Genomic DNA, 15,253 nt, shown 5'->3' with positions numbered 1-15,253 from the left:
GTGTGTGTGTGTGTGTGTGTGTGTGTGTGTGTGTGTGTGTGTGTGTGAGAGAGAGAGGGGGAGAGAGAGAGAGAGATGGGCTTTGGGTGATGGTGGCTTGTTGCCAACCAGAATAAAGGAACATCTGGATGTTTCTGTAGCAGCATGTGTGTGTGGGTGCCTTCACCAGCACGCGGGGGTATTTCCACAGCAGCCCAGAATTTGGTCTGTTTGCTAAATGTGTCTGGTGGTGGGGAGGAGAGGAGATTAATGTCACTTTCACGCATGTAAGAGGTTATGACAGATCACCAATGGACAAACCGCATTTGAATTCCCACTGGCATAAGGGCACAACTCAGTGCTAGCATCATGGTGCTGCCAGGGTTTGTGCCTGCCTCCAGTGGAGCAGCATTGGAGCCCGGGCTGTGAGAGGCCGTACCATCCCCCGCCTCTGGAGCAGCATCCGCTGCTGGGATAGGGCTGCATCATGGCACCACTCTCTGCCCCTCCACGTTAACACTGTTGGAGAGGCAGAGTTAGCAGAAGCCGTAGTGTTGGGGACAGCCGCTTGGGGAGAAGGAGACCCTGTAATGGCTCCTCACAAGCCCTGTGGCAGGGAGGGGAGGAACCGCCCTGCCCTGCCTCCAAGTAGGAACCAGGGACAACCATTACTTTTTAAAAATGATCCCTCCCTCCAAAGAAACAACCAACGAGCTTACCCAGTGCAGGGTATAGAGATCAAACTCCTCCCTCCCCCGCATCTACCATAAACACCTTACAGCACATCCATCCGGCGCCACTGTAGTTCGTGGCAGCCATGCTGCTCCGTCCACCCGATGATGGAGGAGTCGCAAGAGGCCATGATTGCAGAGCTCCTGCCAGATGCTCTTCTGAATGAGGCGGGAGCGTCTCCTCTCCCCTTGTGCAGCGAGTTTCTCAGGGCTAGTCTGCTGTCTTGCGAGGGTGCGGTGAGAGCCTGGTGCTGCCAGACAGCAGCATGGCACTGCTGAGATGTGTTGGCCTCAGAAAGTGGCTTTACACGGGTAAAGGCTAAAATGTACATTTCTCAGTCTTCAGGGCAGTGCCCAGGGCCATCCAAACACCCAGGAGCTAAAATAGGTCCTGCTTGATGCTGGCACAAAGATACCTGGTATTGGATCGACAGCCCTGGAGACAGAATTCCTCCAGTCTGAGTAGCAGCGGTCCAGGCTTCCCCCAAACTCCTCCTCTTGTCCGAAGTGCCATGACCCTCGTTGGGAGGCCACCTTCATGGACAAGACAGTAGCTGGGTCAATGTAATTCTAGGTCTTTTTGCTGAGACTGTCCCGTGTAACTAAAATGCCTCCTGCCTCAGAAACATTCCCCGTTTTGCTACTGAGCACATGCAAGCTGCTTAGAACGTTACCTGTGAGCATTTACAGCTTGTGTGCATGCTTGCCGTGGGAGGAGAGTGTTGGTGACCCTGGTGGCATGGGCATCTGGCTTGGGGGATTGAACTCCGCTTCACTCATTTTGCATCGACTGCTGACTTTCGATTGCTGATGGCGTAGGCTGTTTTTCAATTGGTGATCTAGTAGGTAAGATGGGAGACAAAGGGAGAAGTGAGATGGGATTCATTGGCAAAACAAGTGCGGGAGCTGGGAGGAAGGATGGTTTAGTGGATAGGCTGCTAGCCTGGGACACAGGAGCCCTGGGTTGAATTCCCAGCTCTACTGGAGACGTCCTGTGTGATGTTGCGCAAATCACTTGGCATACGTCTACACAGGGATTAAAAAAACAGCGGCTGGCCTGTGTCAGCTGACTGGCTCGTGGGGCTTGGGCTCTAGGGCTGAAAAACTGCTGTGTCGACGTTCGGCCTGGAGCTGATCTCTGGGACCCTGCGAGGGTGGAGGAGCTGAGCCCAAACCATCTACACAGCAATTTTTAGCCCCGCTTAAACATTTCCTCAGGGAACTGAGTCACAGAGACGCTATCTGTAAAATACTACTACTGATGATAATTCCTAGCTCTTCCCTCCCCCAACCTCAAGGAGGTGTTGTCAGGGTAAATACGTTAAGGACTGTGAGGCACTTAGATACTCTGGTAATGGGGACCACAAGTACCATAGATAGAGTGATTGGTAAACTGAGGCACGGAGAGGTTCTGATTGCTCCAAAGAGACACTACGAGTTACTAGGAAGGCTAGGATTCCTGGCTCGCATCCTGGGCTCTAACCACTAGTCCAGCCTCTCTCTCAGGCAGCAGTTTTGGGAGGTAATACAGGCAGCAGTTTCATACAAATTCATGCCCATATTGTCCGAGACTTCTGCGGGTTTCACTCTGTGACATGCTGGTACGTGCTGCTAGCACATCGCTGTGAGTGGGAGGCTTCAGTTTCACTTTCTTAACCTAACGATTCCCAGAGAACACAGTGGATTTGTATGTCCTGGCCTGGCACAACTTGGGTGCTATACAACCATCTTTTTCTCCCAATTCAGTTGCTCTGCAGTTGAAAGGGATTCTTTTAAAAACAATATTTTGATTACCAGCAATTGAAATGAACCAAACATCATAGTTCTACAATTAGGATAAAGAGCGATTTATACTTAAATTTATAATGTGTTCACCATCATTTTGTGCTTCCCTTTAAGGGCACAATCTGGTTAATCAGCTTCATTTTCGGCGAAGCTGTTGTCTCAGTGCAGTTGAAATGTCCTGTTTTCAAAAAATTTCTTACAATAAAACAGAAGTGAACTTGTCACATATGATCTGTGCAGCGTGCCAGCTAGGGGGAAAAGGACTCGGTTTTGCTTATTCATAAGCACTTAATAAAAGCCCGGACTGGTGGTTTATAAAAAGGCTGTGCTTGTCCAGTCCCCTTCCGCCCGCCCCCGAAACGCTCTGATAGCTGAACTGCTGAGTTTGGGGCACGCAGCATTCTGGCAGAATGGCATCTCCTGAGTTCTTTGTGCACTAGGACTGTGGTGGGGAAGTTGAGGCAAGTCGAGAATCACAGGTATTGGAGATGGGACAGGCCTGTTAAGTCACCTGGTTCATCCCTCTTCCACTGCAGAGCTGCCCCCTTATTGTATAGTGTCTACTGCTTCGTTGAGCTCACTTGCAAATGTCTCGAGCACTGGAAGGCCTTTCCATGGTGGAATGAACACACTGATAGGGAATGCTCTGCTAGAGTTATACGTCTCCCTAAACTCACTGTAAAAAGGTATTAAAAATGAATGTTAAGAAAGGGAATGATAAAGGCTGTTCCTCTATTGGGAAAATGCTGGGTCATATTTGTTGCAAGATTAGCCCATGGCTTCAGATGTCTGGCTGTCCACCCCTTGGCCCCACCCTGCATCTACAGGAGCTAATTCTGATGCCACTGAGGAGCTGTGGGTGCCTTGAACCCCTCCGGATCAGGCTGTTGGTAAGGGTCTTTGCTCCTGAATCTGGGAGAGCAGGAGCATAACAGTAGTTACCTGCGACCTGACATTGTCTGGGTTTGGAGGAAAGTGCTTTGCTTTGAAAGTCCAAAGCCTGAAGCAGATTGCCCAGTTGCTTCCAAACTTTTTCTCTCTCCTGGCTGGAGATCAGGCAGCCCAGACCCTGCCAGCTGGAAACAGGGAGAAAAGAATGAAACATGCAAGCCACCACAGACGGTTAGAACAGCAATCAAACTAAGCAGCAAGAATGGTCGCTTGCACGCAGTTATTGGGTTAGCATACAGGTTATCTTGAGGTCGGGAGCTAATGGGGGCTTTTATTTGAGACAATGTGGTAGATGGCATTGCAGACAGAAAGCTTTCAAAAATTAAAAAGCTTTTCCCTTAGAACCCTCTGGGTTTCTGTGATGCTCATGGCTTTCTTGCAGATTGAATTCAGCCTCCTCTCCCTCCCTCTCTCTCTCTATGACAGTTTGATTGTTGTATCTAAATGGGCCTGACAAGCTCAGGTTATTGAGGGTCAGAGGATTTACCAGGAAGTGGGAGTGGGAGGAGTGCTTTCAGTGCTTCAGGAAAAAAAAAAAAAAATGCACCGAAAACAAAAATATAAAAAGACCTTGAGAATGCCAGAGCTGTCTGTCATCAGCTAGCTCCCACCAACGCTCAGCGGATGTGCAAATTAATCTGACCCTTCTTGGTGGCTAAGGACGGCTCTAGAAAGATTTCAAATAGGCCTTATGCACCTTTCCGTGCTCCTGAATGGAGACATTTATTTTAATGAGGCTGTTTGGCTCTTTAGCGTTTTATTTTTTTAAACACTAATTTTTTGTTCTTCCATTTCGATCCTTTGCAGAACCCCAAGCACGTTGGAGTGCGCGAGTGTGTGTGCGTGTGTGCGTGTTGCAGATGTAACCGTTTTTGTTGGGTTATCTGAACTGGTTGTGTATTCGGGTGTAGTGGAAAGCACTGCCCCAGAAACAAACCATTTTAAATGGAGAGCTACGTTTTCAGTGCATGTGATTGGCTGAAGCTGGGTAAAAATGTCATGTATTTTGAGGGGACTGACCATGTTGTTTTAACTTCTAGGCCCTGACCCCACTAGTTCCACCAGCAATCAGCATAAAATATGGTGCCATCAGTGACCACCCGTTCAAGCCCTTTGGCTTCAGTGGGATTTCAAGGTCTAAATTAGAGCAGAATTGGGCCCGGTATTTCCATACGGATGTAAAATTAGAATCTGACCAAATGCATTTTTGAACAGAAGGCGGGAGGGTGGGGAGCACACTGTAGCCTTGCTAGTTTGATGTGGGAGTCGGGGGTATAAGTTGAGGCTCTCGATGTCCCGTGTGGATCCTCTCCTATCTCCAGGGCGTATGCCAGTGCCCATGAACGCCATACGCTCTCCAAGGTTTTAAGTAGGTGGAATTGGAATTCTTGTTCTTCTTGGCTGCCACCTGTTGTAATCCCTGTTCCTGTTCCCTCTCCCTCCTGGCTAGCAGCCGCACACATCCCTGCACCTGGGTGCTGCATGCATCCTATAATTAATGGAGCAAATGAACAGTCAGTACAGTTACTTAGTGGTGTGGGGAATGGACTACCACTCAAATCTGCAGTCAAATAATAAATAGGGCAATTGCAGCATCCTGGCCAGGGCAACAATCCAAAGTACCGGAGAGAGGGCCTGTGATTCTGTGCAACATCTGCTGGTTTTAGAGTGACAGATATGTACATTGATACATTTCTGGGCCTGGTTGATCCTGCAAGTGGTTTGTTTTCCCCGTCCATTTCCATGGAGATGTTACTGCTAGCCGGGAACCGTTTCTTTGGTCCTTCAGCCCACGTGGTCCAGTGTGGCACTGAGGGGAAAACTTGAGGACGATCAAGAGGAACTGTTCCCTTTGCACTTCGCTGTCAAGCTGCAAGTGATCACAAGGACATGGTGGTCGGCTTCTGGTTCTGTAATGACGGGCAGGTCTGCTTCTGCTCCGGGAGCTGGGCTGTGCAGTGCCGCTCCCCTTGTGCAAATCTGGTGCGGTCGGAATCTCTCACTAGGTTATTGCAGAGGATTTAGCCGTGTGCAATATTAGCCAGTATTCATGTGCTGAGGTTGCAGTAAGGGTTTGATGTTGTGCAAGTGTGTATGTGGGAGGGAGGGAGAGGCGGGGGGAGGGGGAGGACAGTTTTTGTTGTAGAAAAGGGCACTTGAGAGCTATCCAAGAGCCTTTGCTCTGTGTACAAACACTTTGTTCTCAGTGGACCTATATTCTACCCTCAATCTCCACATAGAAATCCAGTTAAAGTCCATGGGTTATGGGCTGCCCTTATCCCCTACGAGGCAGCCCCATTGCTAGCACATGCTGCCTGCAGTCCGTACCATGAACTCCTATTGTTATCCGTGATGAGTGTCATAAATGGCTAGATAGACCAAGCTCCATGTGGCACGACTATTGGTGTTAACAGACCAGTTGTTGCCCAAGACCTGCCGTTGAATAAGATCTCAGGCAAGGAGCAGAACCCTTTCATTTGAAACGTAACGGTGGCACACTGAAAGTTGCCATGCTTTCTGAGGGCCTGTGTGCTGTCCTAGCAGAAGTAAAGCTCCAGACAGTGTGTTTGTACATTGTAACAATGAATGTAGTTTTTCTCTCCACAGTTAGGTTTCGGGGGAAATTGATCCAGAGGGTGATGAGACCTCAGAACTGGCGTTTCCCAAATGGTGGCTGCTGCTACTGTTGGTCTCTCATTCATTTGTGTATTAAAAAAAGTTAATTTCCACCAGCAAAACTGAAAGATGTTGCTAATTCCTTCTTCCCACACCACCTTTTTTCAAGACATCAGTTTGCAAAATTCTGTAGAATTTCCAGAAGCTGCAAAGCAATATCTAAGTCATCATGAAAGAAGATCTGGTCAGGCTGTTGGAAGGTGTGTCTCAAATGATCCCCAAATGATTTCAACGTCAAGACAACCCAGACAAGCCTGCCTGCTTTCTTTTGGAAAAACCACTACACACTGATTTATCTTCCAGCTGATGCCTGGTATGAAATATCCTGTTTGGTCCCTTCCCTCCACCTCTCCGCCCCCTGTCTTAGGTGAGCTGAAGTTGTTGTGCGCAGTAGTTTCCTGAACATGGTTATAGTAGTTAGAGCTGTCGGACACTTTTGTTGCCTGTTTAATTTTTTTTCTCATGAAAGGGAGGTGCGGGTCAGCCAGCATCTCTGTTGAAATGGTGGCCCAGTGGTTAGGGCACTAGTCTAGATCTTGGGAGACTAGCGTTCAATTCCCTGCTCTGCCCTGGACTTCATGCATGACTTTGGGCAAGTCATCTAGCCTCTCTGAGCCTCAGGTCCCATCTGCAGAACGGGGATAACGGCGCTGCCCTGCCTCCCAGGGATGTGCGTTCGAGATTGTGAGGCGCTTAGCCCTCATTCTACATAGATAGATGCATTTGGGGCAGGTGTTACAGTTGGAATGCTTTGAGGACGGTGACTGCCCCATAGCACCCCTGTTTTAAAGGGGGGTTCTTGATAAGTTAAGATGGGGAATGAGGGAAAACATGTTTGAAATTTGTGGCCTGCTCTTGTTTCTAATCCGAGTTGGGTGCCTTTTGGTGCCCTAATTGAACGCCGTTTTAAAGGCAGGCAACAGACTTGAGCTTTAGAGAGCACCAAGTGGGGGCTTTTCATGTTTTCGTCTGTCATGACAAGTTTTATCAGCAACTTGTGAGCTAGTAAGGTGTCAGTGCGGATATTCGATGGTCTTACACTGAATGGAATCCCTGGGCCGGACATACACCGCTACCTCGATATAACGCGACCTGATATAACACGAATTCAGATATAACGCAGTAAAGCAGTGCTCCAGGCGGGCGGGGCTGCACACTCCGGCGGATCAAAGCAAGTTCAATATAACACGGTTTCACCTATAACGTGGTAAGATTTTTTGGCTCCCGAGGACAGCGTTCTATCGAGGTAGAGATGTACTACTTTTCGGTTGTACAGTCTAGGGGGTGACATTCCTACTAGCATGTTGTGTTCTGGAAAGCAAGATTGACCGCCAAGAATTGTAAAGTGGAGAAGCAGCTGAGAGGGCAGATGAGTGGGATTGAGGGCTAGGGAATGAAATCACAAGAGGAGAAAATGGGAGAATATAACCGCTCCATGGAGAAAGAGCCTACAGCTTTGAGCTATCAGCAAATAGAGGAGAGAGTTAGTTTTTGTTTTGTTTTTTCCCAACGAAAGAGAAAAGACATCCAGAGAGAGAAGGAATGGAGAATGAGCAAAAAGGAGAATTAAAAAACCAAAAACAACCAAGAAAGGAAAAGAAGAGATGTATAACTTCGGGGCTAGGCAGTCTTTGGTCATCTCAGTCCCAATGTTTTATCCCCATTCTCTCGCAGGAGGCAAGGAATTGCAGTACGTTTTGGGTTGATAGGTGCAGGTTGTATCGCTTCTCTCATGTGTCTTTGCGCATGGTGCTGCATGCCTCGCTCCGGAATGATAAAGATGGTCATTCGAAGATCATCTCTTTGTCATGGTCGCACTTGGAACGTTTTCTGGCAGGGGATGCCTCGTGCTGTGTACCTTTTAAAGATTGCAAAACAAACCAAGGCCTCTTCTGACACCTGGTTGTTAAACCCTAAAGGTATTTATGTGTGAAAAGCACAATCTTGGCATACAATGCAATTTACTGTAGTAACTTTCTGAGCAATTAATCCACCTACATTCTGACAGGTCTCCTGTGGCTCCTTTGATGGTTCGTCAAAGGGCACATAGAGATTCATGGATTTTAATCCTTTATGGTAATTTTTCAGGTTATGTTTTGTGCTGGCAGAACCAAGCACTAATGTTAATGAAGTGAAACACGTCAGAGGCTGTCAGTGAACATTTGGAAATTGTATTGGCCAACGCTGTGTTTCATGGTGAAGCTGGAAAGACAGGTCTCAAAGATCTTAACTCATAGGTAGTAGCACATCTTTGTGAGCTTCCCCTTCACTTCAGGCAGTATAACAAGACTTGTAAGGCTAGTGAGGATTGGGAGGAAGGCTGGCTTGAGCAGGGGACGGAAGAAGGCGGTCTGGAAGCGGGAGAGCCTTCTCACAGGGTTAGAGCTGGGGCGCTATTGGGCCTGACAAACAAGAATTTCCCCTTAGAACATGGGTGCTCAAGGGGGTAAGTCAGGTACAGGTGTCAGGGAATCCTGACTACTCTGCCCTTCGCACAGTGCTAAATGGAGGGATGTCCTGGCTAGATTGGTGGGGATCCGGGTATGGAAAAGGGAACCGGAGTATAGCAAAGATTGAACACTGCATTAGACACCAGGGCTGAAATATGTCTGCCTCTTTGAGGTTTGCAATACTCTCCTAGCAATCATGTAATTGGCTTGGCAGGGTCTTCCTGGTTGAGTATGACGTAAACCATATATAATTGTTAATAACGCAAAATTGAGATTGACATTTTTACTGGGCAAATCCACCTCTCGATCTAGGAATCTGGGCATGATTTATTCCTTTTAATATGTTTCTTTCAAAAGGTGACGGTCCTGCTTATGGGACCGCCTATCCATCCGTTCGCTATGTATGCTTATATTTTGCATAGCTTCCCTAGTGAAGTGCCGAAAGCAACATCATATGGGACCTTTAAAAATAGGATGAGCCAGAAATTGGGGGAATGTGCCTTAGTGAGCAGTCCTGCAGTGTCTGGGAGATGGACTGGAAGATCTAACAGGATCATTCCATCTCAAACTTCCTTGGTTTTATATACAAGATAATGTAGAATTGGGCCAGCTACATATGATCTAATCTACATTCCTGGGTTCCAAACAGAGCCACATGCTCAACGGGCTAGTATTGCTACAGACTAAGCAACTCAGGGGATTTTATCTCTGGAGATCTGGGTCATATCCGAATTTGGAATACCAAAGTAAAGTTTGACCTAGACAGTCTCCAGTAGGTGTTTTCTTCACATGAAACCATCTGTCAAGTCATGCCTCAGCTCAGGAGAGGCCCAGGTCTGGAATAGTAGGGGTGTAGTTGGAGTTGCATAGAATTTATCCAGGTAGAAGGAATGGATAAATTCTATGCAAGCTCATCCATGCTGCCTAAAAAGAACTGGACTTGACCAAGATAATCTATAATAGAAAAAGAAAACAAAGGGTAACACCACATTATCGCTTAGCGGCGGGAAACCATGAACCCTGGCGCCATGGGCTAATATCCCCATGTACTATTCCAGGCATAACAAGAAATAGTAGCTAGTAGACGCCACCATTTCCCCCCCATTTGATATTGGTCTCATTTAAGCTTTTGTGAAGGAGATGCTGAACTTGGAAATAATTCTGTTTTTCTTGCCTCCTCTGGAGGGAATGCCTAGAGTTCTTTTTTTTTTCTGATTTTCCATAGAGTTACTGTAAAAACATGTTATTTTACCTCTTGACATCCCAAGATGTTGGGCTTTGATATTTCCTGACATTTTCTTCTAATCTCTAGTCCCAGTTGGAATTGAAGCATTGCCTTTCATTGCTGATTTCTTTGCTCTTTCTTATAATTGAGAGGGGAAGGCTTCAGCGTGAGATCATTGTCCAACTCCTCTTGATTTTTAAATCTGTGGGGCCCATTTTGAAAATCAGTGGGATTTATCTGGCCCCATTACCACGATATCTGGGGCCAGGTCTACACTAAAAAGTTGGGTTGACCAAGCTACGTTGCATGGGGGGTGAAAACTCCACACCCCTGAGCGACATAGTTAAGCCGATCTAACCCCCTGGCATAGACAGTGCTTGGTCAACAGAAGAATTCTTCCATCAACCTAGCTGCTGCCACTTGGAGAGGTGGATTTACCACAGCGATGGGAGAGCCCGTTCTGTCGCTGTAGTGAGTGTTTACACTGAAGCACTACAGTGGCACAGCTGTCTCTCTGCGGCTGTAGTGGTTTGAGTGTAGACATAGCCTGAAAGAATCACGGTCTTTAATGTATTTACAAGGGATGTTTGAACATTTTCTTTTGAAATTGGCTTTTGGCAGAAAATTGGGGTTTTCTGTCTGATTTCCATGGACGATTTTACTTTTTTCATTCAAGAAAAAATCCCCAACAAACAAACCCTGGAAATATTTTGGCAGAAACCCCAAATAGTGTGATTTGCATATGCTGCTGCAGTGCTTCATGGGAGTTATCGTTTGGTTTCCTCCTGTCCCAGTTCTCTTTTGTGGGCTGGGCTCCTTGGCTGGACTTCATTCTACCGGGGCTGGGGACTTTCCTGGTGCACTGCCTTCCTTTGTAATTTTTGCCAAAAAATGGAAATGTTCTGTGGGGAGAGAGAACCTGCTTTCTGGCCAGCTCTTTTATTTAGCCTCAGCACCCCGCTGTGCGGAACAGCCATGTTTGTTATTGCCGTTATACAGTTGGGGCCACTGAGGCACAGAGAGACTAAGTGAGCTGCCCAAGGTGTCACAGCGAGTCTGTTGAGCTGGGAAGGGAACCTGTGTCTCCTGAATCCTGGGCTAGCCCTGTAACCACTGGATCATTCTTCCTCCCCCCGAAACACTTATCTGCAGGGTTTACCAAGACCACACCGTGAGAGGCTTGGGAATCAAACCAGGGTAGAAACGTCTCAATTTTTTTCAGATGAAAATTACTTAAAATATGCTCTGAAGTCCTAGTACTTCCCTTCCTTCTTGCATAACTATATTCCACTATTACCATGGTTGTCATGAAAGTGGTGGGACATTACAAAGCATTGATCAGTGTTTTAGGTAATTAGATGATTAATCTTTGCTCTCTTTTTTCCCCCCTGTGGTCAGGCACCTATCTGCAGATAAATAGCAGTTGAAATATTTCATTGTTTGAATAAGAGCCTTTGTGGCACAGAGCAGAAGGGCTCCTTAGTTAATTAAATCAGGGACATACAGTACTGTACTCTCCAAGGGCCAAGGAACAAAAGGGATGTGTACATAATAAGTAACAAACTGTCCTTTCCACCCCTTTGTGCTCCGTTCTTGGGAGCCACGTTTAAAGGGTCATGGGCAAGATGATGATATATTTTCTCTTTATTGTTACCAATACCGTAGGTTACCAAAGTTGAAAGCATTTTAGAAATTTAATTTTCTTTTAAACTTTTCTACTCTGTGGATTTGACTTCAGTGGACCCACTGGCATGCTTAAAGTTAAGCCCCTGGTTGGCTGGATTGGGGACACAGTGCTCAGCGTGTTGCAGGATTGAGCCCTTTGTCTGCCTGTTGCTGTTTCACACCGGTATACCTGCATCCACACTACAAGGGGTTGTGCCGCTTTAACTATAGCAGGGTAATTAAAACGGTACAACTGTCTAGTTGTAGACAGGGCCTCAGGCTGGACAATGAAATGAGCTTGGTTAGCTTTAGTTTCTCATGACATGAAGCTCTTTAGGGAAGGGACTGTCTTTTTGTTCAGTGTTAGTACAGCGCCTAGCACAACGGGTCCGGGACTGAGACTCCTTGATGCCATGATAATACAAGTAATAATGTGCCTTTTTGGAAGATACGCTTTAGCCAAACACAAGTTATTGGGTTCAAAGCAGGGGCAACTGGGTGAAACGTAATGACCTGTGAGACACAGGATGTTAGACTAGAGGATCTAATGGTTCCTTAAACTCTGTGGGTCTGTTGTGCTGAAGGTTAATAACGCTCTACTTTTCCTTAGTTTCAATAGAGTTCTGCAATCTTCCATTACAAACATTTTTCATCACACCAGGTTTTACTGTATAAAGCCCCTTTGCTGCCTCCCAAACCCCCCCACTTGAGAATTTTGGCCTAACCACGTGACTGTGTTGCTGTACTGTGGGGGGATGGCTGTTTAACACTTCTGCTGCTGGCCCTGCAGAGGTAGGCCTGCATCCTTTCACAGACGATCAGATGTCCCCTTGAATAGCAACAGAAAGATGTAAAATGCCTGGTAAATGGGCTGCACTTGAAAAGACCTGTCCAAGTCCCTTCCGTCATAAGCCACAGTGAAGTGATTGACGCGATTGTGGACTGAGTGAGTGAGGCTACGACTGTAGGTCTAGAGCAAAGACCTGCCTCAGCACAGTGACCGTCAGCTTCTAGCCATATTTCTTGTGGGTGGAGGGAAGGAGAGAGGGAACGGAATAGCTCAGGGGAAATGGTGAAAGATGACAGGGCCTTTCAGCTCTAGGTCATTGGATCAAACCCAGCCCGGATCACTTGTGCCCAAGACTCAATGAGTTTGTGGTCTGAGTCCGTTGACTGGAGTGGACGTGTGGCTACATGACAAGCAGCCACCCTAGCAGTTGTGGTGCCCTTTTGAGCAGTCCAAGCAGAGGGGCTCAGGACTTACTGAATAGGCCACGGAGACCATCTCAACTAGGGTGACCAGACAGCAAGTGTGAAAAATCGGGATGGGGGTGGGGGGTAATAGGAACCTATATAAGAAAAAGCCCCAAATATCAGGACTGTCCCTATAAAATCAGGACATCTGGTCATCTCAACCCAACATGTGTTTGAGGTTCATTGGTAAGGCAGCTCAGGGACCCTTGCACTGCTCCCCCTTACATGGTGGATAAAGAGAGCTCAGAGCTCCCCAGGGAATTCAATCTGGCACCTGGTGTTCTTAAATGAATATCACACATAATTTTGCTGAGATGTAAATGCAAGTGATCGTGGTCTTCTGAATATCTGATATCCGCATAACAGCTCTCTTTCTATGTTGTTTGTTGCAGGATGTGGGTCTGTTAGAGTATCAGCATCATCCCAGGGATTACACTTCCCACCTACCACCTGGATCTATTATGCAGCCGCAGCGGAGGAGGCCTTCCTTGCTGTCTGAATTCCAGCCAGGGAATGAAAGGTAAGGAGGCGGGCATTTTACCCACCCCTGGGGTGTCTGTGTCTGAATTCCTCATTTCTTCTTGTTTGCACAGCTCTTAGAAGGTGATGAGTGCTCTGTAAGACCTAAGCCTATTATTACGAGCTCCAGGTGTTTTAATGAGGTTTATTATACTTGATGATGCAAAAGCTCTTCTGATTTTTCCAGTATAATTCAATCCCCATACTCATTCCTACATGCCAAATGTTTGGAAGAAAGGGCCTTGTGTGTCTGGGGCTGTCCTTCCCGTTTCCAGTGGATGCCACTGCTAAGTGGGAGGGCACTGGGCCTGTGGGTGTGTGCTTTTTTTGGTTCTCTGTGGGTGCTAAAGCCAGAGGAAACATCTGAGAGCCTGAGCTAGAAAACGCTAGAATAACCCGCTGTGTGTACTCTCTCTCTCTGTTCCCTGGGCCAGACTCTGAGTTCAGTTGCGCTGGTGCAAATGTGTAATTACTGATTTATGACTTGTCCCTTTTTCTTAACTCCTTTACTGTCCGCTGGGTAACTTTAAACACGAACGCTTCCATGAAGCTGTACATGGGCTCGATCAGCTCTGTGGGGTTCTCTGAGTGGGAAGTGAATGCAGTGTTTTTGGTTTTGGTTTTAACTCTAAAAGGCAAAAGGGAGGAGTTAGAGGAACAAGAATGGTCGGTTTCCATTGTTCACCCCCCACTTCTTCTTTTGTTGCTCTCGTCCTGTATTTTTTAATTTTTCCTTTCCACTTGCATCTGCCACTCACTTCATTCTTGCCAGGTCCCATTGCCTTCCCATCACGCTCGCCGATAACCCCGGGAAGAGTGGGCCAGGTGTTTCATGTGCGGCTCAGGCAAACACAGTGCGGCTAACAGTTTTGTAGATGCACTAACCACAGGAGCTAACCAGTTACAAAGGCCAGCGCTCTCGCTCTCGGTGTCATTGCAAAACACCACGCTCTCCATGTTACAGTTTCTCTTCTGCATTTGACACCGAGTGGTCTTGGAAGAAGTAGCCTGGAAGTGAAATACATACCGTAGAACAGTAGACTTATGCAAAACAGTGTTTGAGTCTTGCTACTGGGTATGGCTTAGTGCAGTCCTGAATCACTGAGCCCTCAGTTATGGCTGGATCAGAAATACATGTCTGCTTTTCCAAAATCATAATAGTTAGAGATAGGGAAAGTTACTGTGACAGGGTCAGGCCAGATGGCTACAGAAGAGTGATAGAAGGCAGATATATTAGTCCCAGATTAAGTAGATCCCTTTTCCCTGGGTAAGGTAACAGGGGCAGTTCCAGAACAAGCAGGAATTTGCTGGAACCAGTTAAGGCAGGCAGGCTAATTAGGACACCTGGAGCCAATTAAGAAGAAGCTGCTAGAATCAATTAGGACAGACTGGCTAATCAGGACACCTGGTATAAAAAGGCTCTCACTCGTGTGTGTCTGTGTGTGTGTAAGGAGCTGGGAGCGAGAGGACGTGCTGCTGGAGGACTGAGGAGTATAAGCGTTAACAAACATCAGGAGGAAGGTCCTGTGGTGAGACTAAAGAAGGTGTTGGGAGAAGGCCATGGGGAAGTAGCCCAGGGAATTGTAGCTGTCGTGCAGCTGTTCCAGGAGGCACTCTAGACAACTGCAGTCCACAGGGCCCTGGGCTGGAACCAGGAGTAGAGGGCGGGACCGGGTTCCCCCCAAACGTCCCAACTGACCTGGACTGTGGGTTCTACCAGAGGGGAAGGTCTCTGGGCTGTTCCCCAACCCACATGGTGAATCTCTGAGGCAAGAAAATCCACCAATAAGCGCAGGACCCACCAGGATAGAGAAGGAGCTTTGTCACAATACATTAGGTCATCAGGTTCGTTCCACGGTAAGTGCATGAACCTTATAATGGATTGCTCCAGATTTTGGCCAGAAATGCCAAAATACCCTGTTTTCCCAGCAGCGTCAGTTCTGACCGATGAAGTCGAGCCAAACAAGCGAGAATTTGGCAATAGAACACAGATTCTGAAATTGCCCTTTGCATCTTCC

General features: G+C 47.2%; 1 protein-coding gene across 1 annotated transcript in view; it reads left to right on the top strand.

Annotated features, from left to right (window-relative positions):
* NCOR2 (nuclear receptor corepressor 2) overlaps positions 1 to 15,253 on the top strand; it is a 392,352-nt gene that overhangs the window by 120,337 nt on the left and 256,762 nt on the right. The window contains exon 3 of the mRNA XM_024196814.3: positions 13,109 to 13,236. Coding sequence (XP_024052582.2) covers positions 13,109 to 13,236 — 128 coding nt within the window. The remainder of the gene's footprint in view (positions 1 to 13,108; positions 13,237 to 15,253) is intronic.

Source organism: Terrapene carolina, unplaced genomic scaffold (genome assembly GCF_002925995.2).
Source record: "Terrapene carolina triunguis isolate 2854851 unplaced genomic scaffold, T_m_triunguis-2.0 Scaffold234, whole genome shotgun sequence".
NCBI classification, from domain to species: Eukaryota; Metazoa; Chordata; order Testudines; family Emydidae; genus Terrapene; species Terrapene triunguis.
Note: the sequence above shows the minus strand (reverse complement) of the source record. Positions and strands in the feature narration are given on the sequence as shown.